The 25,104-nt window shown below is 41.2% G+C and overlaps 2 protein-coding genes across 3 annotated transcripts in view; one reads left to right on the top strand and one right to left on the bottom strand.

Moving 5' to 3' along the window:
• Positions 1-201: 201 nt before the first annotated feature.
• LOC118212671 (DDRGK domain-containing protein 1-like) lies at positions 202-6,997 on the bottom strand. Its single transcript, XM_035390823.1, has 9 exons — positions 6,846-6,997; positions 5,300-5,443; positions 4,187-4,308; positions 3,466-3,567; positions 2,589-2,711; positions 2,373-2,411; positions 1,751-1,807; positions 880-928; positions 202-743 (listed from the first exon to the last, which is right to left on the bottom strand). Exons 1-9 carry the CDS (start codon positions 6,931-6,933, stop codon positions 583-585), a joined length of 885 nt encoding a protein of 294 aa, XP_035246714.1. The 5' UTR covers positions 6,934-6,997; the 3' UTR covers positions 202-582.
• A 6,737-nt stretch (positions 6,998-13,734) lies between these two features.
• Positions 13,735-25,104, top strand: part of LOC118212192 (CD276 antigen-like) — a 14,635-nt gene continuing 3,265 nt past the window's right edge. Inside the window, exons 1-4 of one of the 2 annotated variants that reach the window (XM_035389860.1) lie at positions 13,735-13,851; positions 16,620-16,689; positions 17,036-17,386; positions 18,315-19,261. In XM_035389860.1, coding sequence (XP_035245751.1) covers positions 13,834-13,851; positions 16,620-16,689; positions 17,036-17,386; positions 18,315-18,409 — 534 coding nt within the window. In that variant the 5' untranslated portion in view covers positions 13,735-13,833 and the 3' untranslated portion in view covers positions 18,410-19,261. Of the gene's footprint in view, positions 13,852-16,619; positions 16,690-17,035; positions 17,387-18,314; positions 19,262-25,066 lie in introns of those variants that run through there. The other variant, XM_035389861.1, reaches the window with a different exon arrangement.

Below are 25,104 nucleotides of genomic sequence, written 5' to 3'. Positions count from 1 at the left end.
CAAGTGCCTTAAAGGTTCTTGTCAGTCCCCAAAAACGTTCCCTTTTAAATGCTGCTCTTAATGATGGCTCCTCCGTCAAGAACCTTGTACAAATGTTGTGTTCATTTCATTTGTTGGTGCAAGTGTGCAATTACAACAGATGGCTTATGCTGGCATCTCTTATTTTTAAAGTGTGTGACAAAGAACAAGGTGACAAGGAAATTACTGCTGAAACAAATATATTTTTCGTTCAAACAAATTCACAAAGGAGATCAAAATGAATGATGGGGAACAGTCCTTTTGGCAGACGTCTTGGGTGTGTGTGTGTGTGTGTATACGTGCAGTGCGTGTTTATATGTGCGTTGTGTGTGTGTATGTGTGCTGCGTGTGTACGTGTGTTGCGTGCATGTATATGTGCGTTATGTGTGTGTATGTGTGTGTTGCATGCATGTATATGTGCGTTGTGTGTGTGTATGTGTGTGTGTAGGTCGCTCTGGATGACAGCATAGGTCACTCTGGATAAGAGCGTAGGTCGCTCTGGACGACAGCGTCTCCTAAATGCCAGGATGTGATGTAACGGTAAAGGTAACACGCGTGAACGTTTCAGGCTGAGTTGCGGATCTCAGGGGTCAGGTTTATGAGGGAGTTGCTAGCCTGCGCCAGCTCGCTGATGGACACTCTTCCTCTCTGCCTGATGAAGTTCGCCACGGCACTCAGCTCCTCTGGGGTGATGAAGATGAACTTCCCCCTGTCATCGATCACGCCTGGGGGGAGGTAGGAGAAGACTAGACTGATGTTTGGGAGGTGGTTGCCATGCAAAGACCTCAAGTTGTGCTGCGGAACCAAGAAGAGGAAAAACAAAAAAAAAAACAACTTCCTTTGGTTTTTGCACTCTCTTACCTGTGAGCGAACCATCAGCCATTAGATCCTGCAGTCTGGAGATGGCATCCTGCATGCAAAGGTCAGAGGTCAAATATATCAACATCCATTATCCCCCTCCCCACACTCTTAATATTAATTATTCCAATACCATTACAGATCATTTTAGAACTTATTTAGCAAAGTTCACAGGTGGGACACTGAGAAACATGGGATATGAGCTTTGTTTGAGGTCCCTTTTTTACACCATAGACTTCAGGGTCTTTATGGGAAATTAACAGCTAGAATCCAATTATTGCACATGTCATATAATCCAGTTATGATAATATATCAAATTGTTATAATTTTTGATCAAAATTTGGAAGACACCCATACATTATAGGGGGTGTCACTAACACAGAGGACTACTTCTGAAAAAACATCATTTATATGTAAAAATATTATAGGTCATAGATGTAAATATACAATGAATAAGCTAAAGAAGACAACATGGCATTTTATTTTAAGTTATGAATACCATCAGACAAATAAAACGATTGTATTTACACTACTGAATTACATTTTTTTTTAAACGGAGATCTTTTTCATATCACTCATTGGCCACTAGAGGTCACCAGAGACACATAAGGCCATGCTACTGCTCCCAACCTCGGTCCTGGGGACCCCCTGTGTATGCTGGTTTCATTCCAACCACAGATGCAATCCCAGAATTTTAACAAGCTGTTCATTTTTCTTAGGTGCATTTCATGTCTAGAGGGATTATGTACCCACTTTGTGTCAGAAATACATGACATTACAGGACCAGGGGTTGGGAAACACTGGCACAGACCCAGTGTGGGCTGAGGTCCTGTTTCTGCGTCAATCACAGAGCTCCGCCTCCTCTTCCACTGACCTGTGTGCGCAAACCGAAGTGGGATGCCAGATCCTCCAGCAGAACCACCTTGGAGTCCTGTAAAGATGCACACACACAGGGCCTGAGCCTCTGGGTCGAATGGAAAACTCAGTAGTAAACACCAGTGGTAACCAACTGCGTCCCTGGAGATCTACCATCCTGTAGGTTTTCACTCATACCCTAACGAAAGGACACCTCATTTCAACAGCTAGAGATCTTTGCTGAGCTGCTAATTAGTATGGTCAGGTGTGCCAAATTAGGGCTGAAATGAAAACCTGCAGGATGGTCGATCTCCAGGGACCGGGTTGGTAATATCGACAAATGTAGTACACAAATGGCAAGACTGAGACAGTGTGTGGAAAAATGTGTGAGAAAGTGCGCATATGCCCTGAACCAGCAATACTGCATATATGCCAGGGATACTCTAATCTGTCCAGTAGTACTGCTTGTTTTCATTCTGGTAGTGACTTGTACCTGGTACACAAAACTGCTGGAATTGGCTCAAAATGAGAGGCTCTCCATATAGAGAGAAAGAGAGAGAGAGAGAGAGAGAGAGAGGGAGAGAGAGACAGCGAGAGAGAGGGAGAGGGAGAGAGAGAGAGAGAGAGAGAGAGAGACTCACCTTCACATACTGAATGAACTCCTGAAGGAGACTGTGAGACTGAAAAGTGAAAAACAGGTTGAGATCACCGTCATTTCACACACAGGCAGAAATGGACACAGGGAGGCGACTGGGGCCTTCAAAATAAGAGACTCACATGCATAAGCCACACAGGCAGGTAGACGCACACACACACTGATACACACACACACACATACACACACACACACACACAACCTCCTGCTCTGTCAGCTCCTCGGTGACTCCCTGCTCCTCGATGACGAAGGACTCCTTCAGCCGCAAGTACTCCTCCTCCTCCTTCTTCTCCTGCTCCTCCTTCGCCCGTAGCTCCTCTTCCTCCTGTGTATGAGCGGCAGTTTAAGCGTGAGGCACCGGAGCTGAGGTCCCCATCCTAATGTCCGCAGCACTGCCTGTATTCTGTCACATCCCAGCTCTTAATTAGCCTTAATTAGCTAAATGCTTGTTTGAGCAGCTAAAATTGCTTGACACTGGACAAAAATCATTGGTCCTGCTTTCAAAAAACATGAAGATGACCCAAGTTAACATAACAGGAGTTGTGAATCTCTGAGTATTAGTAAAATATTATTTGATAAAGTGTTGTACACAGATCTCTTGCATCAAATGGACTGCATTTATATAGCGCTTTTACCCAAAGTGCTTTACAATTGATGCCTCTCATTCACACATTCACATTCACACACTCACACACCAATGGTGAAAGGCTGCCATGCAAGGTACCAATCAGCTCATTGGGAGCAATTAGGGGTTAGGTGTCTTGCTCACAGACACTTTGACACGCCCAGGGTGGGGGATTGAACCGGCAACCCTCCAACTGCCAGACAACCGCTCTTACCTCCTGAGCTATGTCACCCCTCACACACACAAACACACATGTATATATATAAACACATATATACACACATGGGTAGACAGAAAAAGTATAAGAACAAAAATCATCCAAGCTATTGGATGGGTGCTATAATGGCAGCGCTGTTTCTGCACTGCATCAGTGTGTTGAAGCATGTGCTACATGTGTCTATGTGCGAGCGTACAGGTCTTAGTCTTAGCGCCTTCCCCCCGTAACCATGGTTACCTGTCTCTTTTCCTGGAGCCTCTCTTGCGCCTCCTCCTTTCTTCTCTCCTCCTCCCTCAGCTCCTGAGCTCTCTTCCTCTCCTCTCGCTCCTCCAGCTCCGCCTACAATGCAGCAGCCAATCACACGCCCCCATTCCATCAAACAGTGATTTCAAAGCACAGCGAACCGTCATTGCTTAGCTACCTGTGGTTCACAAAACAGTCCTTCCCAAAGTGTTTTTCTGTTTTCAATCGTGTAGAGTAGACCATACATTAAAAAACATCACTCTGAACAATTTCATGTTTTTGCGTTGTCATTCATCAGGTTTAAAAGTATTTGGAACAAAATTAGCTTTTAACATCGTGCTGCATTTTATACACATTTTTATTACAAATACTAATGGATAGGTAAATGGGTCAACTACAGGAAGTCTTTACAAAGAGTATATGAATTACTCCCTAAAGACATCATAAAAACCCTTACAGATGCAGCATAGTTACTTCAAATAGGGAACCAATGAAGTTAAACCTTAGTCCATCAGAGGTCATTAACCCATAACCCCAAACTTCTCTCTGGGCAACAACCCCTAACCCCACCTTTCTATGGGTTTTAACCCCTAACTCGACCTCTCTCTGGACTCTAACCCCACCTGTCTCTGGGCTGTAACCACACCTGTCTCTGGGCTCTAACTCCACCTCACTCTGGACTCTAACCACACCTCTCTCTGGGCTCTAGCCCCACCTCTCTCTGCACTCTCCTGGCCTGCTTCTCCTCCATCTTCCTCTGCTTCTTGGCTCCCACTTTCCCTGCTGCCTGGAACTGAAGCTCCGCCTCCTCATGTTCCTCATCCACATTCAGGTCCTCTGAAGAAGATAGTCAGTGTGAGTTTAACACAGTCACACATGCATGAACGATGGGCACACAAATACACACGAACACACACACAAAATCATGCACACTCGCAAATACACATGCACACACGTGTGCTCATGTACACATACACATGAATACAGACACGCACGCATATATGCACGTGCATGCATACTCATACACACACACGCACACACAAAAAAACACACAAACACAGAGTCATCCCTGTGGGCGTGTCTGTGAGTAAAGCAGGCGTGTCCTTACCCTGGTCAGTCATCCCTGTGGGCGTGTCTGTGATTAAAGTGGGTGTGTCCTTACCCTGGTCAGAGTCATCCCTGTGGGCATGTCTGTGATTAAAGTGGGTGTGTCCTTACCCTGGTCAGAGTCATCCCTGTGGGCATGTCTGTGATTAAAGCGGGTGTGTCCTTACCCTGGTCAGAGTCATCCCTGTGGGCGTGTCTGTGAGTAAAGCGAGCGTGTCCTTACCCTGGTCAGTCATCCCTGCGGGCGTGTCTGTGATTAAAGTGGGTGTGTCCTTACCCTGGTCAGAGTCGTCCCTGTGGGCGTGTCTGTGATTAAAGTGGGTGTGTCCTTACCCTGGTCAGAGTCGTCCCTGTGGGCGTGTCTGTGATTAAAGTGGGTGTGTCCTTACCCTGGTCAGAGTCGTCCCTGTGGGCATGTCTGTGATTAAAGTGGGCGTGTCCTTACCCTGGTCAGTCATCCCTGTGGGCGTGTCTGCGAGTAAAGCGGGCGTGTCCTTACCCTGGTCAGTCATCCCTGTGGGCATGTCTGTGATTAAAGTGGGTGTGTCCTTACCCTGGTCAGAGTCGTCCCTGTGGGCATGTCTGTGATTAAAGTGGGTGTGTCCTTACCCTGGTCAGAGTCGTCCCTGTGGGCGTGTCTGTGATTAAAGTGGGTGTGTCCTTACCCTGGTCAGAGTCGTCCCTGTGGGCATGTCTGTGATTAAAGTGGGTGTGTCCTTACCCTGGTCAGAGTCGTCCCTGTGGGTGCGTCTGTGCTCCATCCCTCTGATCCCCCTGCGTCTCGGCATGCCTGCGCCGCGCTCCTCCGCCACACGGGGGCGTGCTGCGGCTCGGGCCACCACATCCTGCCTGTGCTCACCATCAGCTGGGGGACGGGGGGAGGGGGATGGTTACCCAGGCTGCTCCTTACAGGTGCACAACCTCTAAGGCAAGGATCTCAAATTCAAACTTCTTTTTCAGTGTTTCAGTGCTTAATGTGTGCCACAGGTTGGTTAAGAGCCCCCCTCAAAAAAAACATGCACACCCTGTGACCTCCGCCCCCATCAGGATTGCCATTCGATACCCCCTGCTGTACGTGACTAGAAAATGGCGTTACAGCTGGTGAGATCGATGTCCCGCAATCTGATTCTAGCACATTTTCGCCAGAGCTACACTTCAGTGGTTGAGTTGGCTTGGCCCATCACCTTCAGTTGGAGCCTCATCAACATGACAGTACCATTAATCAGAAGCGGTAACTCACCATTGGTTTATTAACGGAGCACACCACCAGCCGTTGACCAGACATAACCCATGGGACTGACAAACCGGAAATCATGACTAAAAATCGTAGTGTCAATAGCGAGTACAACGATGCTGATACAACCATAGACATACAACTGCTCGAAGTTCTTTTGAGTTGCACGTGTGCGAGCACGTGTGCGTTGCACGTGTGCTTTTATTAAATCAGATTGCTGCATTTAATAAAAGCATCACTTTTGACTTTTGATCTGAAATGGGCCAGACAAGTTGAGTACCCTATGTCTGTACACAAATCAATCAATGTTTGCACATCTTACGTAGGCTTACGATCTAAGTAGTAGATAAGAGCATTTTGTTATTGTTTTGAAGAGCAGCAACTGAATTGATTAGTACTGTATGGCATTTCAACATGGCTTGGTAACCTCTCAGTCAAGATTAAAATCACAAATACTAAACCTGCTTAAAAGCACATGGAGAATCATTGGTATGTTTGCCCCCATCTTCTCTTCAGCAAATATTTGGAGAGCGATGAAGCGGGCTCTCGAAATTACTGCCTATCCAAACCATTACTATTGAATACGATACTGCCATCTGGCAAAAGGTACGGGTTACCAAATTGCAAGCAGAACTGGTACAAATTCTCTCTGGTTCCACTGTCAATCAAGTTATGGAACCGTAACAACTAGATCACTCGCTAAAAGCTGATCAGTGGGCTAAAATGCGCGGTTAACTTGTGTGGAGCATGTGTGTTTTTAAGAATCAAGAGAGTCTGTGGCCATAGTAGTTACTCTAAAAAGCGCCAAACTCTTGGTGTTTTTAAATGTAAAACGTTACGCAAATATAACAAAGTTAGCTCGTATACGCTTCATGTGGACTGCTAGCCAGTTACAGAGTAACGTTAAATTAACGTTGAGTCCTGCAAGGGTTTAGCATTCCAGCAGGTCTGTCAAAATGTAGGCTGCAGTAAATATTAAGGCTAATTCGTCTACCTCCAGTGCGCATTCGCGGTTATACGGGCAGCTACAGACCTTGTTCCGCCTGTCCCCGTACTTTCACCGCAAACAAGATCAGCAGGAGGAGAATTGCAGCAGCAACTCCGTACAACACCACGTCCATTGCTTCCCTTCAGGTGAGGAATGTGAGTTCCGGTAATGGATGCGAGCAGTCATACGTCACTTCCCTGTGGAATACGAGTGTCCTTTCTTCGACTGGTAACCCCAAAAAATACTGGCTAGACATAGTTTTAACTAGCTAGCTAACATAATTTACTTGTTATTTATTTTGCTTGTTATCAGAAATAGTCTAGAGGGACTCTGTTGTTATTGATTGTTAGCAGAAGTCTGTCGGTAGTTAAGTTAGGGCCAGAACAACGCACATGTGCAGTAACGTTTGACTTACTGCCTAGCCGGCACATCGGGCACATCACTATTTTCAGTACCGTGAAATGAGCGACAGTGAGCGACAGTAAGACGGCAGATTCGTCGTTCAAAATAAAAGCCTCCCTGCGCGAAAGTGAGAAAGGCGTATCTCAAAGTTTATTTTCGAAACTAGCGACGTTTTGACATGTAAAAATACTCCGTTATAATTATAATGCCAATTAAAAAGGCAGTGTATTTTTATAAAGCTTTTCTAATATTTCTTCTTCTATGTTGATTCTTGGAAGTGCAGTAAGTCAAAATATGAAATACCATTATCTTGCTTTTTTAGGAGAATATAAAACTGATTCCAGCATATTTGTCATAATTAATAGGTCATGTTACCATTGAGGTGTTCTAACAACTCTAGATGATAGAGCTTCCTGGCTAACTGTTATAGGATAAACTATGTGGCATGGGTTTGTTAGTACACAATTAAATGTCCAGTGCTAATTCAGCTCTAAATAGATAACATTTGGACCCACATTCCAGAGTCAGACCAAAAGTTATCTGTCAAGACTTGAATTAACAATGCACATTTAGTTCATACAGCCCTTCACTAAATTGATATGATGACAAAGATATCAAATAAACATGATAGAAAATTTGATAGAAAATATTGTGGAAAACTAAACAGTGTATTCCTCTCTACTGCTAGTATAGGTCAATGGATCATGTACATCAGGCTCTGCTACCTCCCCTGGACATGTTGTCTCAATGATATGGGGGTATTTTGAAAACCTTGGACCCTCCACTCTTCAGATATGGTGTCACTTATATCAAATAAGCGTCATAGAAAATGTGGCTGGGGTTTAAACATGCAATTTCTCGGAAAATAGTGTATTCCTATCCTCTGCTAGTACTGTTGGATGCATACAGTTTTTAACAAGTGCACATACAAGTCAAACAGTCTTGAATTAATTAAAATCTCTTTAAGAACTCAGAATATGACACACATAGTCATTAGTGATGATACATTTCATAGCAGGAAACAGCCAGTATTGGACACCTGGGCTTGTAACAGGATATGAAGCACAACTGGCCTTCACATTAAGCAGTAACTATAAACAGTGAACAGAGTTTTTGTAGTGACATTTTTTGTGTGACTTACAAAAGCAAAACTTGTTGACTTAATTCGTAGTGCAGATATGTCCTCATATCTGTGTTGAAAAATGTATTATAATGCCAAATATTCTAAAACCAAATACTTTTGAAGAGAGAAAATCACAGTAATTATATCATTTTCATGTTTTTAATGAATCAAGAATTTTCACTTTTAGGGTAATATTATTTTCTTTGTCTTTTATGTTTTGCATTTCAATGATTATTACAGCCCAGTGAGTTGATTTGATATTTAAAGGAATTATAATGTTTTCAAAGCACCACCAGTTTCTTTCACTTTTGGAAATGTTTGGGAGAACCTCTATATTTTCCCAAAATAAACAATTCAAATTCTGGCTGACAAAGGTTGAAGCGACCATGAGTACATAATTTTCTTATTTATTCAGGAGGTCCAAGTATGAATCAATTATTTGGTCACTTAACCATCTTCCACTTTTAATTAAATCTAGATCCTCTGGTGATGTATTATTAGGCATATCCCTACCTGGATTTTGTGGCAATTCATTAATTATAAAAGGAAATTCATTGTGACATTGGTCAGTGCATGTGTGACTTGTCTGGAAAATTTTGATATCATGTAGATTTTCACATGATTCTACCTCATATGCTGCAAGAAAAAAATCAGATTTGGATAATTCTGAATTTATCTTTTTTTGAATGTACTTAAATCATTGTTTAGAGTTTTATTATGCCACTTTCCATTTTTCAATTTGCACCAAGTTACAAAGGGCTTTTGGCTTGCAAAATACATAATATTTCTAAGTTCATATAATTTTTGGTTATAAATTGAGGACATGGTCAATCGTTCATCAATTTCATTTTCAGACCATTTTGCAAGCACAAGCATAGTTTTTGGTAAATGTGTTTTATGCACCTTTTTCAATTCAAGGTTGCCTTCATGTCTACAAATTGTACAGGCACACTTTTTAGGAACTGAATCATGACACAGTATTGTTGTCACACAGATTTTTCAATAGCTTTTTTAGAACTTCCACTTGGTGTAAGTACAGTAATTTTTTCATTTTGGCTATGCATTAAACTATTATTCCATTTGCTGCATTCAAAAGAATACAGGATATGTAAATGCAGTAAATCATGTGCAAGAAAAGGTGATGTTAAATTTTGGCTTACAAAATCATGTATGATGGTAAGTACATTCCTGTATTGCATTGGGTTCTCAAAGGCACTTGATGAAGACTGACACAAATAGATTTTATTCAGTTTGGATATGGTACACTTAAACTGTTGGCAATTTGTTCGCTGATGAGCCGAAATTAATCTTCCAAGACATTCTGTTACAGCACTGGTGTCTGTAAGAAACTGTAGGATATGCACAGTTTCATTTTTATATGGCTGGACTCAATCATATCAGGACTCAAAGGGGAATGTATGATAAGGTCGTTTTGCGATCGAGGTGATATTTTGATGTCTGCCTTTATATTTTCCATTACACTTCCTTCTTTTTCCATAAAAAATATGACTGCAGTGGTGTCCTCATTACTGTTAGCAAAGTGTATGTATTTATCATTGGCACATATTGTTGCTCTGTCTGTGATAAGAACAGACCAGTAATGGCCAATTAAAGAGGATCTTCCTGCACGGCATATTATAGACTTTAGGCTGTATCTCTGCTTACGTTCTCCTACAACAGGAATGTCAATCACCTCAGATGAAAAAACGGGTGTTCGCAGCAGTGATACCCCATCTTCACAGGCACGAGAAACATGAAGCACCATAATGTCAGGAGGAGTTACCCATATATTTTCTCTGAACAGCTGTTTTTTACATCCTCTGCATTGCTTGTTTTATCAGAAAGCAATTTGGATTTAATTGAATGAAATTTGCCTATGTACTGCATGTTCAAACCCCAGCCACATTTTCTGTGACGCTTATTTGATATAAGTGACACCATATCTGAAGAGTGGAGGGTCCAAGGTATTCAAAACACCCCCATATCATTGAGACAACATGTCCAGGGGAGGCAGCAGCGCATTATATATGTCATGCTATCAGAAAGCAATTGGGATTTAATTGAATGAAATTTGCCTATGTACTGCATGTTCACACCCAAGCCACATTTTCTATGACGCTTATTTGATATAAATGACACCATATCTGAAGAGTGGAGGGTCCAAGGTATTCAAAACACCCCCATATCATTGAGACAACATGTCCAGGGGAGGCAGAGCGCATTATATACGTCATGCTATCAGAAAGCAATTGAGATTTAATTGAATGAAATCCGCCCTATGTATTGCATGCTTATATCCCAGCCATGTTATTCTGTGTGTGATGTTTTCACCTTTACAAACAAGTGTTAATAGTGTCCTATTCTCCTTGCCATTCTAGTGAAACATCCAGCCACATTTATATATATATATATATATATATATATATATATATATATATATATTTTTTTTTTTTTTTTTTTTAGTTGCATAGTTGATGTTACAAGGTAGCACAGAATGTTGAAGTAACACATTTTACATTACTCTAATTCTTCCCTTACCATTCAGTTAAACTCATGTACTGATGTAACGTTGTATTGGATATTGCAATAATAATTAAATGTAATGGGTGTATTTTATCTATTATTCTCCATTTAAAATTTTGGATTGTCATTGTTAAAAATGTAGGGGAAAAAATAGAAAAAAGGAAGACAGATTTGTTTCTAATTAGTTGTTGTTTTAATATTGTACAAATAGAAAACGAAAACGAATAGTTCATATTTTAGGACAACTGCAGTCCGGTTTTTCCTTAATTTCATTTTGCTGAACTTAACAGTGGGTTTATCGTCGGACTTTTATTTTGAATTTTTCATTTCATTTTGCTGAACTTAACAGTACCGTGAAATGAGCGACAGTGAGCGACAGTATGTATGACGGCAGATTCTAGCCGCGTTTCCACCAAAATTACCCGGAACTTTTAGTCCCAGGAACTACTTTACCAGGAACTAAAAGGTTCCTTCAGCCAATGGTTGTCTGCGTTTCCACCGCTGTCTAAACTCCCGCGAAGATTAGGCAAATTAGCCCAATGACGTTGTCGTCGGTCCATCTGTCATATGATTTCTTCTGTAACCCCATACTACCACCGAAGTAGCCTACATTATTTTCTAATAACCGGGACAGCCCGGAGGGGTTTATTCCACTTATATACAACGGGTTACCAACAATGACTATATATGGTTACTTTTGTATTTATTGATTTTCATATATCCTCTCAAACACATTCATTAACAGCAGAAAACATGCACACGTTGTAAACAATTTGCTGTTTTATTACTTTCTCGTTGTCAATTCCATATAGGCTAATCGCAAAATGACAAGAATAGAACGAAAACTCGGACTTGCGTGAAAATGTAAATTAGTAGTGGTACAGCCACCGTTTGCTTTCCTTCGAAGTTACTGCTAGCCGAACAGCGAAGTGTGCCCTCCAGATGCGAATCATGCACCATAAATGAGTCCATAGTCTTACTGGTCTTTTCGTGGAATTGAAAAATGGCAGTAAAATTGAGTAAAATTACGGCAGTCTGAAAAAGCTAAAGCGAAGATTACTAGAATTAACCTGTTATTTTACCCGGATAAAAAGTGCGGAAGGTGATTTCCAGTTTGCTTGTACTGTATCACCAATGTTAATTATGCAGAACTACCGCATAGCCTACCTCACATAACTGTATCAAACGTTTTGAGTCAATTACAACGGGCTAACAAAGAAAATCCGGAAGAAAATATTCAGCAACCGAATTAATCCGTTTGAATGTTTTGGTAGCCTACGTAATATGCTGTCCCAGCACAAATGCTTAGCATTTTATAAAACGAATACTAAAGCAAGAAAAGAACAGAAGAGCACACGTTATAATTCCAAGACGTTGACAGGTTATAACCAAAAGTAGGCTACTGCGCCGCATAACATACAAGTTTGATTTGAAGTTATTATGAAAATAAATTGGTTTGCCGCTGCATATTTTCAAACATGGCGGGTAATGGCGGAAAATAAATACAACACAAATGCTACGAGTACTCGACCAATCAGAAATGTTCAGCGCTACAAGCTCCACCCAAAAGGTTCCTGTACTTTCGGAAAGTACTACCCCCCGAGCAGGAACGTTTTGGGGGGTAAAACAAAGCCCCCAGAATTAAATTTAGACCCTAGTTCCTGCGGTGGAAACGCACTGAGTTCCTCAAAAGGTTCCTAGTTCCGGGGTATAGTTCCTGCGGTGGAAACGCGGCTATTGACTGTATATGGTTACTTTTCTATTTATTGATTTTTATCGATTTAATCACCTGGAATTGAAATATTCTTCTGCAGCCGTTTGGGCATATTTTACCGTTGTCAAGCAAAAATGTCGTTGGTAGTTGAACTTGGACCGTTGTTATGCAACGAATAGTATATAACAGGCCAATAGTCAGATTGTAACTGTTTTATATATCCTCTCAAACACATTCATTATGTTTTTATGCGAACATTCGCTTTCATGTCTTGACATCCGAAGCGACAGAATGCATTCACATTTTCAATATAACTGGCAACAACAGTAGAAAACATGCACACGTTGTAAACAATTTGCTGTTTGATTACTTTCTCATCGTCAATTCCATATAGGCTAATCGAAAAATGACAAGAACAAGGACAAGAATAGAACGAAAACTCGAACTTGCGTGAAATTTTAAATTAGTAGTGGTACAGCCACCGTTTGCTTTCCTTCGAAGTTACTGCTAGCCGAGCAGCGAAGTGTGCCCTCCAGATGCGAACCATGCACCATAAATTAGTCCATAGTCTTCCTGGTCTTTTCGTGGAATTGAAGAATGGCAGTAAAATGACGGCAGTCTGAAAAAGCTGAAGGGACGATTACTAGAATTAACCTGTTATTTTACCCTGACAAAAAGTGCGGAAGGTGATTTCCAGTTTGTTTTTACTGTATCACCAATGTTAATTACGCAGAACTACCGCATATCTCACATAACTGTATCAAACGTTTTGAGTCAATTACAACGGGCTAACAAAGAAAATCCGGAAGAAAATATTCAGCAACCGAATTAATCCGTTTGAATGTTTTGGTAGCCTACGTAATATGCTGTCCCAGCACGAATGCTTAACATTTTATAAAACGAATACTAAAGCAAGAAAAGAACAGAAGAGCACACGTTATAATTCCAAGACGTTGGCAGGCTATAACCAAAACTAGGCTACTGCGCCGCATAACATACAAGTTTGATTTGAAGTTATTATGAAAATAAATTGGTCTGCATATTTTCAAACATGGCGATTGAAAATAAATACAAAAAAAGCTGCGAGTACTCGACCAATCAGAAATGTTCAGCGCTGCAAGCTCCACCCAAAAGGTTCCTGTACTTTTGGAAGGTACTAGGCTACCCCCGGAGCAGCTTCTGTGACAGGTCTTAAGCTCAATGCTCCTATTTCGTACTGTCTCTGATCGGGCAGTCCTGCACTTGTGACAGGATCTATTTTTATACGGTCTATGGATGGGATGTATAAGGTACGTTTTTGTCACCACCTTTATCGGCTTAAATTAATGGCAAAAGTATTTTGTATTTGTAAGCAATGACTTGTGCTTGCAACTTATGGTTTGTGTTTGTACATTGCGAGGTGAAACAGTATATTTCACACTGCAATGTAAGCGTTAGTTAGCAGTGTAATATTTTTTACGAAATGTATACTTAACCTTGTCTGAAAATGACAAGTTAAAAAGGATTTAATAATAATCAGCGTTTTGTGCAGGTGCATTTTGTGCATTAACCAATGTTAATTACGCAGAACTACCGCATATCTCACATAACTGTATCAAACGTTTTGAGTCAATTACGGACTAACAACGAAAATCCGGAAGAAAATATTCAGCAAACGAATTAATCCGTTTGAATGTTTTGGTAGCCTACGTAATTTGGTGTCCAAGCACGAATGCTTAACATTTTATAAAACGAATAATCTGAAAATGACAAGTTAAAAAGTTAATGCAGGATTTAATAATAATCAGCGTTTTGTGCAGGTGCAGAAACGGGACTTCACTGCTGCATCTCTCTCCCCATTCTCTCTCTCTCTCCTCCCTCTATTTCCTCTGAATTTGTGCCTTTATGTCTTGTAAAAATGATTAAATGAAACCAATGAAAATGTTTAGTCGCACTTTTATGATTTTATGGTCGCACTCGGGAGCCTTGTGTGATCATCGATGTTTTTCTGAATTGTAAACGAACGGATGGTGCTCCCGTGTCGACCATAAGTGTCTTGTGCTTCAAGCCATTTAGCTGACAGTCACATGCTTTGTGTTCCTCACCCTCTTCGTCAGCCGCTTGCTTCTCTCTTTTTGCGCCTGCAATATAAGTCTTTGTGTGTTGAGCTTTTGCAGTAGCCACACCATCGTGTCTCTTTTCTGACGTTCGTTCGGACATGCCCTTACAGGCCTTATGTCCCTTTTCAGCACAGTTGTAGCATGTAATGTCTGTGCCTACATTCTTCTTTCTCCCCCTTCAGTCCGGGGTTGAGGCACTCGCTTTCATCACGTTGTCATCAGAGCTAGCACGATACCTCTCTGTGTCTTCGAAACTTCTTAGCTTAATTTTGAACTTAACAAAAGTTATGTTTTCATTAACTTGCGTGATGTGGATGATAAATGGCTTAAACGACTCTGGTAAACCTTTCAGAATCATTGTAATCAAAAACCTGTCACTTAATGTCTCGTCAGCATTCCTCAGTGCTGTAATCGCCGTTTCTGCCCGAATAATATAGTCTGTGACAATTTCATTTGCAGTTTTCTGCAAGGACGTTAGCTCTGTGTACAGGTTAATCACACGGGGTTTCCCTTTACCTGCATAATAGTCATTCAATATCTGAAGAGCTTTTCTTCCGTTATCTGCTGCTTCTCTTATAACTAGGGACAGGCTTTTGTCATCCAAAAACTGAATCAACTCAGCATATGCTTCTTCATTTTCCTTGGTGTCCTCCTCCTCGTCGTCTGTGGCGGGCTCATTTAGCATGATCTCCTTCAGCCCCAGCAGATGCAGATGGCCCAAAAACTCAGTCTCCCAAAGTTCGTAATTCTTTTCATCTCCGTCAAAGCACAACCTGTTCCATCGGTTTCCAGCATCCCGCCTGGGCCCATAACCTGTTGGCCCGTAACCGTTTATGGTTTATAAAACAACTCACATATAACACAGCTCACATTGGTTGCCGGTAAACCAGAGAGAGCGTCTTTATTAGCGCTTGCGCATTTACCAACATCACTACGCATTAGCCTACATATAGCGTATGAAATAATACATGTTAACAGTCATCCTCTGTCCATGTCTCCTTAAAAACGCAACATTCAACATCAACTTTCCATTTTCCCAATTAAACCGTAATTATAACCAACGATTTTTTTTTTCAAAACAGGAAAAATATACAGGCTCTATCAAATCTAGGAAAGATCCAGCGGACTAGGTGATATTTACTACGCGGTCCGGATAAATGTTTTTAAGGGCTGAGAGTCTGTGGTCATTGTGGTTATTTCTGTAGGAAACCCAGGAAAGTGCCAAACTTTCTGTGCTGTATAGTTATGGGGCATGCCGCCCCACCAACCAATAACTTAGCATTGCTATCATCCAACCTGTTGTCACGATCTGAACCTCTTTAAGTGTACGAAGGCAACCAAACTCCCAACGTCAAAACTTGTGAGAAAATCGTATAATGTGCAATCGTATAATAACAGTCTGAAGAGATCATGCGTCTTCAGACCACAGCGGAAAATGGGCAGTAAGAGCCTGAGTGGTTCATACAGGAATGGGGAGTTGGTTACACCACTGGGGAGCTAAGGTGGAGACGTTCCATGGTCAAGACGGAGGTAGCACAGTGGGTAAGGAACTGGGCTTGTAACTGAAAGGTCGCGGGTTCGATTCCCGGGTAAGGACACTGCCGTTGTACCCTTGAGCAAGGTACTTAACCTGCATTGCTTCAGTATATATCCAGCTGTAATGGATACAATGTAAAATGCTATGTAAAAAAGTTGTGTAAGTCGCTCTGGATAAGAGCGTCTGCTAAATGCCTGTAATGTAATATAAGACAAACAAAAATTGTTTACTGGAATGGGTAGGAAGTGCAAATCACCCTGCTGCAGCAGCCTTGAGTAATCGAGCTGACATGTAGGGTTTAATACACTGTACTGATGTTTTATCTTCTACCTAACTTATATTTGCATTGTTCACTTGTGCTTTTAAAATCTAACCCCAGGGAAAGTGAAACGTGAAAAATCTACTTTTCTTTGTTTTTCAGATGCATTGTTGCAAAAATACAATGAAAAAAATTCTGTACGTGTACTCTTGGTGTACATGTCTACTTAACAGTAAGTCTGAAACTTCTTTAACTTATTTGAAGTCTTTGAGATGCTTACTTCCAATGTAGTCTGATGAAATTGTGTGTGTAGGTCAGTTAAAATACTTCAAGTCATTACAATTAATTTACACGATGAACAAAATATACTTTTTGCATGTATCTGCCTGTGTGTACATTATATTCCACTTAATATGAGAGAACTAGTCCATCCAATGGACAGTTAGCTCATGTTGATTAGCTGCTGCATCATGTCCGAGATCAGTATTGAATTTTGGATGAGAAGGCTGAAGAGTCTGGTGTTGCTATGCCGTTCACACTACTCTCTCTTTTCTCTCACTTCCTGCTGCTGTGTACAGAACTAACTGCAGGATATGAGCATGTGACCCCAGTGGTGGCAGCTCCAGGAAGTGACATTACTCTCAGCTGCCTTTTCCCTCCAAGTAAAACTGGAAATCCCCTCAATGTACTAGTCACGTGGCTGCATGGGGAGACTGAGGTGGTGCACTGTTATGACCACGGGCGTGATAAACTGCAACGGCAGTATCCAGCCTACAGGGGGCGCACTCGGATGTACTCAGACCGGATAGTAACGGGTAACGCCTCACTCAGGCTGATGGGGGTGCGAGTGAGCGACCATGGCACTTACACCTGCGCAGTGGACAACGAACAGAATGGGTTCGTGGTGCAGATTTCACTTCAAGTAGCAGGTGGGTTAAAAATGGTTATTTACAATGGCACTCATTACATTGATGAGTCTTCAGAACACGGCGGAAGATGGGCAATGAGGGAGTGGTTCGTAGATGGAGAGGGAGTTCGTTCCACCAGTGGGGAGCTAGGGTGGAGAAGCTCTGTGATAGGCACAAGCAAGAACTATTCACCCGGATGGCAGGGGATGCAAGTCGCCCTGCTGCCTCAGAGCAGAGTGGTCGACTTGCTGGCTGGCATGTAGGATTTAATCATGTCCTGTAAATAGGCGGGAGCTGTCCTGTTGGCAGCAGTGTAGGCCAGGGTCAGGACTGTGAACCTGATCCTGGCAGCAACCGGTAGCCAGTGGAGTGGTTCACTCACACACTGATACCTAAGGCCCTGTCCGGATTTGAATCCAGGACCTTCTTGCGAGGCAACAGTGCTACCCACTGCCCCATCGTGCTGCCCCATAAACTGAAATGCCACTGATATATCTGAAGTTCTGTATCAGACTGGTAGAATTGGGCACTATGTACAGCAAATGATTACCAGATTACCTAAAAAAAACTGGCAGTGTGTAAAATAAATGTGTTCATATTTATTTGATTGAGATTTTTAAATTCATAAAACTTGGGCCAAACTATTTCATGTATCCAGTAAAAAATGAAACATTTTACTGTGGTCCAACATTGGGATGAACCAGCACTAGTGTGTAGAGCGGTTTGTAAAACTAAGCTGAGGTGATTGGTTGGAACAAATACCAGTAAACATGTCAGCCCCACAGCCCCGGAGTTGCGCACCCCAGATCTATGTTGTACTGATTTTGTAGAATATGTCAGTGCAATTAATAATTCACAGCAGTATTAATGTTTACTCACATTGCTTCACAAGATGACCGGATTTGGTTTGTGATTGCTGACATGTGCTGCTATCCTCTGTGTTCCTCAGAACCCCCAGTGTGCTGTGGACAGAGGAGCGGATTTACCCTTGTCCTCCCTGAGGTCCACATGTTTTTACTTTTCCCTCTACTCATGTTCCTGTGAATCAGAAGACCTCCCACTATATGTTTTTTTTTTTTTTTTTTTTTTTGTGAGATGGGGGGGGGGGGGGGGAGGGTGTGTGGTGATGTTGGCTGAGCAAGCAAAACGTCTCTAAAACTTTTGTTGGTCACATTGATTAACTTACTGGGCATACTGAAAGTTTCACTACCCAGATGTGCAGCTGCTCTGGGATAGATGCCAGAATCAGTGTCTAGATGAGTCCCAGATTTAATAGGATAATTATCCTTCATGGCACACAAGCACTGCCTGGACCTAGGGCTGGGTGATATCGAATATTATTATAATATTATAATAATATTCGATATCACCCTTGGAAATACTTGGAAAAATTACTCAAATATTGAGTGGGGTCCCACAGACGCCACTCAATATTTTGGATTTATTGAAAAAAAAATATTATGTACAGGGGAGAATTTTTCTTTACCTTTTTAATGCTATGTCATCGAGTCAGTGTCCAAAACTTTATTTTCATTTGACAGTTACGCATTAGTTTTTTGTTACATTTGACTTGACTTGTTTTTTTTTTTTAAAGAAATTTGGAACAATAATTAGTGCCCACATAGGTTTGTCTGAGCACTGTTATTGTTTTATTGAACCAGCTCCTAAAAGAGGTTGTGCACAAGTTGTGCACATCTCATTGCACTAAATGTAGGCTGTTTACATGAAGATGCCGATTGAAAATCACTCTGTTAAGCTATTTCAGTGAGTGCATTAATATCGAGGTTTGTTGAATATCACCGATAAGCTTAAAAATATTGAGTTATTATTTATATCGCCTGGACCAAAGAATATAGACTAAAATGTTAAAAAAAATTAAAAAAAAAAAAAAACATCTCAGGAACTGAGCTATTCCTTTAACCCATTGAACAGTAAGCTTTTTAAGAAATGTTTTTCAAAATTTTAAGTCAGTATTTTGACTAGATTTATTTCAATTACCAGTAGTGATTGTTACATCAGCATTAAAATGTCCGATTACACTACATGGCCAAAAGTATGAGCACACCCCTTCTGATTAGTGGGTTCAGCTACTTCAGTCACACCCATTGCTACAGGTGCATAAAATCAAGCAAACAGCCATGCGATGTCCATTGGCAAACATTAGAAGTATGTATGGCTGTAGAATGGGTAGTACTGAAGAACTCAGTGCCTTTCAACGTAGCACAAGAAATGTTCGTCAAGGGCTTTTCTTGAAATGGGTTTCCATGGCCGAGCAGCCGTGCACAAGTCTAAGATCACCATTTGCAGTGCCAAGCGTTGGCTGGAGTGGTGTAAAGCACACTGTGTGGAGGTATGGGGAAACACATACAAAACCAGCACTTATCCAATTTTCTCCCTACAGAAGAGAGCTATAAGAATTGTAAATCAAACTGACCAAGCAACGCACAATTAATTAATGTTGTAGTCTGTATTGGTATCTGTTTGCTGTTAGTGTTTGTTTTGTGTGTCTGTGGGTTTATTGTTTTTTACATCCTCTGTCCCAGTGTTTTCGTTCTCCCGGTCACTTGTCTCCCCAGTGCCGTCTCTGTTTCTGTGTTCCCTGAGCTGCTTCCCTCCCCTGTATTTGCGTGATTTCACTATTCGGGTGGTTCCGGGTTTCCGTGGTTTCCCCCCTTCTTTCCAGTCTCGTTTTACTTCCTGCTTATATCTAGTTTTACTAATTTCTACTAATCCTTACTAACTTATAGATTGTAAAGTACTAACCTCATTAATATACTAACATGTGAATATTACTAATGGACTAACAAATACTAATTTTGGGTTTTTGATAGTTCAGATCACTATACTAATACATTAACCATTCTCCCCTTTTCCATGCTGCGCTGTAGCTCCGCCCCCTTTCTTTCTAGTCTGCCCTAATGCTGAGTTCTGCAATTGCCTGCACCTATCTCTTGCTGTAACTGCACCTCTCTCTCTCTCTGCACGTGTTTTACCTGCTAAACCCAGGCCGTCTGTTATCATTGTTGTCTATGTGATTCCAGTCTGTGTTTTGTCAGTCCCCTGTCATTTAATTAGTTATCCTAATGTTCTTCACCTGGATGTTGTTTGTTACTCCGCCCTCACTCACTTAACCCCTCCTTGATTGTTACCCTCCCCACTGTATAAATGTCAGTCTTTTCCACCAGCTCCCTGTCAGAACGTTGATCGAATTCACTGTGCCGATGTTTTGTAAGCCTTTGTTTATCGAGATTCCTGAGACACCCTTTCCGTACGACTTCGAGTTTCCCTGCCCCTTTTGTTTGATTGCTTTCTGGTTTGACCTTCGCTTTGTTTTGACTTCTCTTTTGCTATTTGATTACCTGGCTTTGAACTTTGGACTGAATAAAGACAACGTTTTTTGGATTTCCCTGGTCTGCGTTTGGGTCCTTGCACAGAACATTACAATTAACTTGCATGTGTTAAAATTTTATGATCTAGTTGATCTTAAAACTTCACAGATAACGTACAAAGGACAAAATAATTTGCTTCCGTAACACGGCCCAAATGCATAGTGGGAGCTGTAAGGTTTGGTGGAGAAAGAATAATGATCTGGGGCTGTGTTCTATGGTTTGGGCTCCTTCGTTTCAGTGAAGGGCTACCTTAATGCTACAGCACTGACATTCTAGAGAACTGTGCGATTCCAACTTTATAGCAACAATTTGGGGAAAGCCCTTTCCTGTGTCAGCATGACAATGCCTTGAGTGCATAACTCAAGGTCCATAAAGAAAGTTTGGTGTGGAAGAACCTGACTGGCCTGTACAGAGCCTTATGTTCCAAGCCAAACATAGATTATCAGCTGCTGGTTTACTTAAACTATGTAAGTACAGTATGTAAGTTTTTTTTTTTTTTTTTTTTTTTTTGAACACTTGTTCATATTTGGTCAAGTTTTCTTTATATATGTATATGTATATATGTGTATGTATGTATGTATGTATGTATACATACATGTATGTGTATATATATGTATACTCCTATGATTTTTCCTATGACTGTTGGAATTTTGTTCATATCATGTGTGCTTGAATGTTGATTGGACTTCAGCAGACTTGCCGGTGATGTGGATTGATTAATAATAATAATAATAATAATAATAATAATAAATAATAAACCTTATTTGTTGAACACCTTTCATCCTGCCTTTACTTTACCCTATATGTTTCACAGTGTTATTTTTGCTTGGTTAATACATTTTTGGCATTTATTTTGGAACTAAAACTTTTCCTTTACATGGGTTGAAATTGTCCAGGGTGTTTTCCTTGCTCTTGCTAAATGCACGTTGGGATAGGTTCCTGCAACCCCTGGATGGGATAACATTCATAGACTGTATAAAACAGAAAAGAAAATATGGCCTCGAAATGATACACATAAATCATTCAATGAAGGCCAACAACCCGGGGGAAATGGCTCACGTGCAAGAATGAATTTATCAAGCTTTAACTTTGGTCTCAGGATGAGACTGACAGCAGGATCTCACCCTATCAGCACTTCAGATGATATTGTGATATGTGTATGCACACTAAAAATAATTCTGAAATGTATTACGTGCATCATTTTCAATACATTGTGTGTATTCGTTTCAGTGAGAGTAGTACTCTTTACTCCCAGGAGAGGGCGCTCTAAGACTACTATAAAACCCGGCTATGTCAGAAAACTGCGCCTTTTGATAAGTAATCAACATGTCGCCCTCTTCAAAACATGCATTTTTTTTTTTTTTTTTTACCGCGGCAGCAATGCGCTGAGGTACGTACAGTCACATTTTATTTTTGCCTTGAAAAACAAAATGAAAGCAGAAAGACACCGTTCAGCTACACAGCTGTTAAAGCAAAGTCTCTCTTACTCTTCAGACTGATGTGTATGAGAGGCAAATGTAATTTGACACAATCCATGTTTTGCATTGTGTCTAATGTCACACACACACTTTGAATGTTAGGGAGACATGGGTCCACACGGCAGCTCAGCTGAGTGAGGAGTGTAGTGCAGTCCCTTGAGTGTCTGACTCTACTACCAGCATATGAATCTCCTCCAATGCATGCAGAAGCAACTCTAGAAATTGTGGGGTCCCTAACCAGAACCCCCCCCCCCCCCCCCTTAATTCCTTGAGCCCCCAGGCTGTCGCCAGCTTTGTCTATTCATAAGATTTGCCTCTGTATGCTTATGGAGGTTCAACCAATGGAAAAGGGCCCTTCTGAGCTGTGATCCCGCCCCCTATCCATTATGCTCTCTGCTTTCCACTGCCTGAGCAAAGCAAAGCCAGAAAACCAATGCTCTAGCTAGCACGATACTTCTGTGTCTTCGAAACTTCTTAGCTTAATTTTTAACTTAACAAAAGTTATGTTTTCATTACCTTGTGTGATGTGGATGATAAACGGCTTAAATGACTCTGGTAAACCTTTCAGAATCATTGCAATCAAAAATCCGTCACTTAATGTCTCGTCAGCATTCCTCAGTGCTGTAATCGCCGTTTCTGCCCGAATAATATAGTCTGCGACACTTTCATTTGCAGTTTTCTGCAAGGACGTTAGCTATGTGTACAGGTTAATCACACGGGGTTTCCCTTTACCTGCATAATAGTCATTCAATATCTGAAGAGCTTTTCTTCCGTTACCTGCTGCTTCTCTCATAACTAGTGTAATGGACGTACCAGAGAAGGGCGCAGAGACAGAAGTAGCGGTGCAAAAGTTAGGGGTTTATTGTTCCCAGCACAGGTTGACCACAACAAAATGTCTCAAACCAACAAGCGAAAAAAACCAACATGTAAAAAAAAAAAATAAGAAAACAAAAGTAGTATGAAATGCTCAAATAACAAAATGTCTCTAGTTCTGCTCTTGCCTCTTAAAATACAGAGATCTAAAATACAGCAGATTAGCAATTATGGAACCTTTTTAGCTTAACAGACTCACACCATGACACCCCAAAACAAGACAAACCAAGGCCCTCAAAATACTCATTTATATAATGGTGGCCGGCACCAAATACAGAAAAAAAAGGGACATAAATATGTATAATAGCTATTACAGGTATTTGAGGAATGACAAGAAAATATACATATAATAGTTAATATTTGTATTGCAGTTGTTGACTAATAATTTTAAAAGAAGAAAATGAATACATTTTAATAATAATTTTAAGATGACCGTGGGTCCTGTGGTCCCCTCAGGCCATGGATGCAGTGGACTGATCAGCCCTCCCACTAGGAACCAAATAAATGTTTCTTGTTTCCGCCCGCGACCCCTTTCGCTGCGGACCCGTCTGCAGGAATGAAACTTAAAAGCAGGTAATACAAACAACCGCGGTACAATTACATTATGTTAAACTTAACGTTAAACTAAGTGCGTGCACTCACTTAATAAAACGAAAGTAAATAAAAGATTGTGAAAAACAGAAACCGTGTGGCGAGTTATTTTAAATGATATGTATAAATGTACTTGGAAATGTATGGTAAATGGGGTGAATTGGGCTTAGCGCAGTGACCTGTCTGTATCACTCGCTCTGCAGCCATCACACTAGGGACAGGCTTTTGTCATCCAAAAACTGAATCAACTCAGCATATACTTCTTCATTTTTCTTGGTGTCCTCCTCCTCGTCGTCTGTGGCGGGCTCATTTAGCATGGTCTCCTTCAGCCCCAGCAGATGCAGATGGCCCAAAAACTTCGTAAAGTTCGTAATTCTTTTCATCTCCGTCAAAGCACAACCTGTTCCATCGGTTTCCAGCATCCCGCCTGGGCCCATAACCTGTTGGCCCATAACCGTTTATGGTTTATAAAACACACAGCTCACATTGGTTGCCGGTAAACCAGAAAGAGAGCGTCTTTATTAGCGCTTGCGCTCTTACCAACATCACTACGCATTAGCCTACATATAGCGTATGAAATAATACATGTTAACAGTCATCCTCTGTCCATTTCTCCTTAAAAACGCGACATTCAACATCAACTTTCCATTTTCCCAATTAAACCGTAATTATAACCAACGATTTTTTTTCAAAACAGGAAAAATATACTGGCTCTATCAAATCTAGGAAAGATCCAGCGGGCTGTGTGATATTGACTGGAGGGCCGTAGACGGCCCGCGGTCCGGATAAATGTTTTTAAGGGCTGAGAGTCTGTGGTCATTGTGGTTGTTTCTGTAGGAAACCCAGGAAAGTGCCAAACTTTCTGTGCTGTATAGTTATGGGGCATGCCGCCCCACCAACCAATAACTTAGCACTGCTATCATCCAACCTGTTGTCACAATCTGAACCTCTTTAAGTGTACGAAGGCAACCAAACTCCCAACGTCATAACTTGTGAGAAAATCGTATAATGTGCAATCGTATAATTTCCAACAGTCTGAAGAGATCATGCGTCTTCAGACCACAGCGGAAAATGGGCAGTAAGAGCCTGAGTGGTTCATACAGGAATGGGGAGTTTGTTACACCACTGGGGAGCTAAGGTGGAGAAGCTCAATGGTCAAGACAAACAAAAATTGTTTACCCGAATGGGTAGGAAGTGCAAATCACCCTGCTGCAGCAGCCTTGAGTAATCGAGCTGACATGTAGGGTTTAATACACTGTACTGATGTTTTATCTTCTACCTAACTTATATTTGCATTGTTCACTTGTGCTTTTAAAATCTAACCCCAGTGAAAGTGAAATGTGAAAAATCAACTTTTCTTTGTTTTTCAGATGCATTGTTGCAAAAATACAATGAAAAAATTTCTGTA

The sequence above is a fragment of the Anguilla anguilla genome, chromosome 14 (genome assembly GCF_013347855.1).
Source record: "Anguilla anguilla isolate fAngAng1 chromosome 14, fAngAng1.pri, whole genome shotgun sequence".
Classification (NCBI taxonomy): domain Eukaryota; kingdom Metazoa; phylum Chordata; class Actinopteri; order Anguilliformes; family Anguillidae; genus Anguilla; species Anguilla anguilla.
The sequence above is the reverse complement of the archived record's forward strand: the minus strand, read 5'-3'. Positions and strand labels throughout refer to the sequence as shown.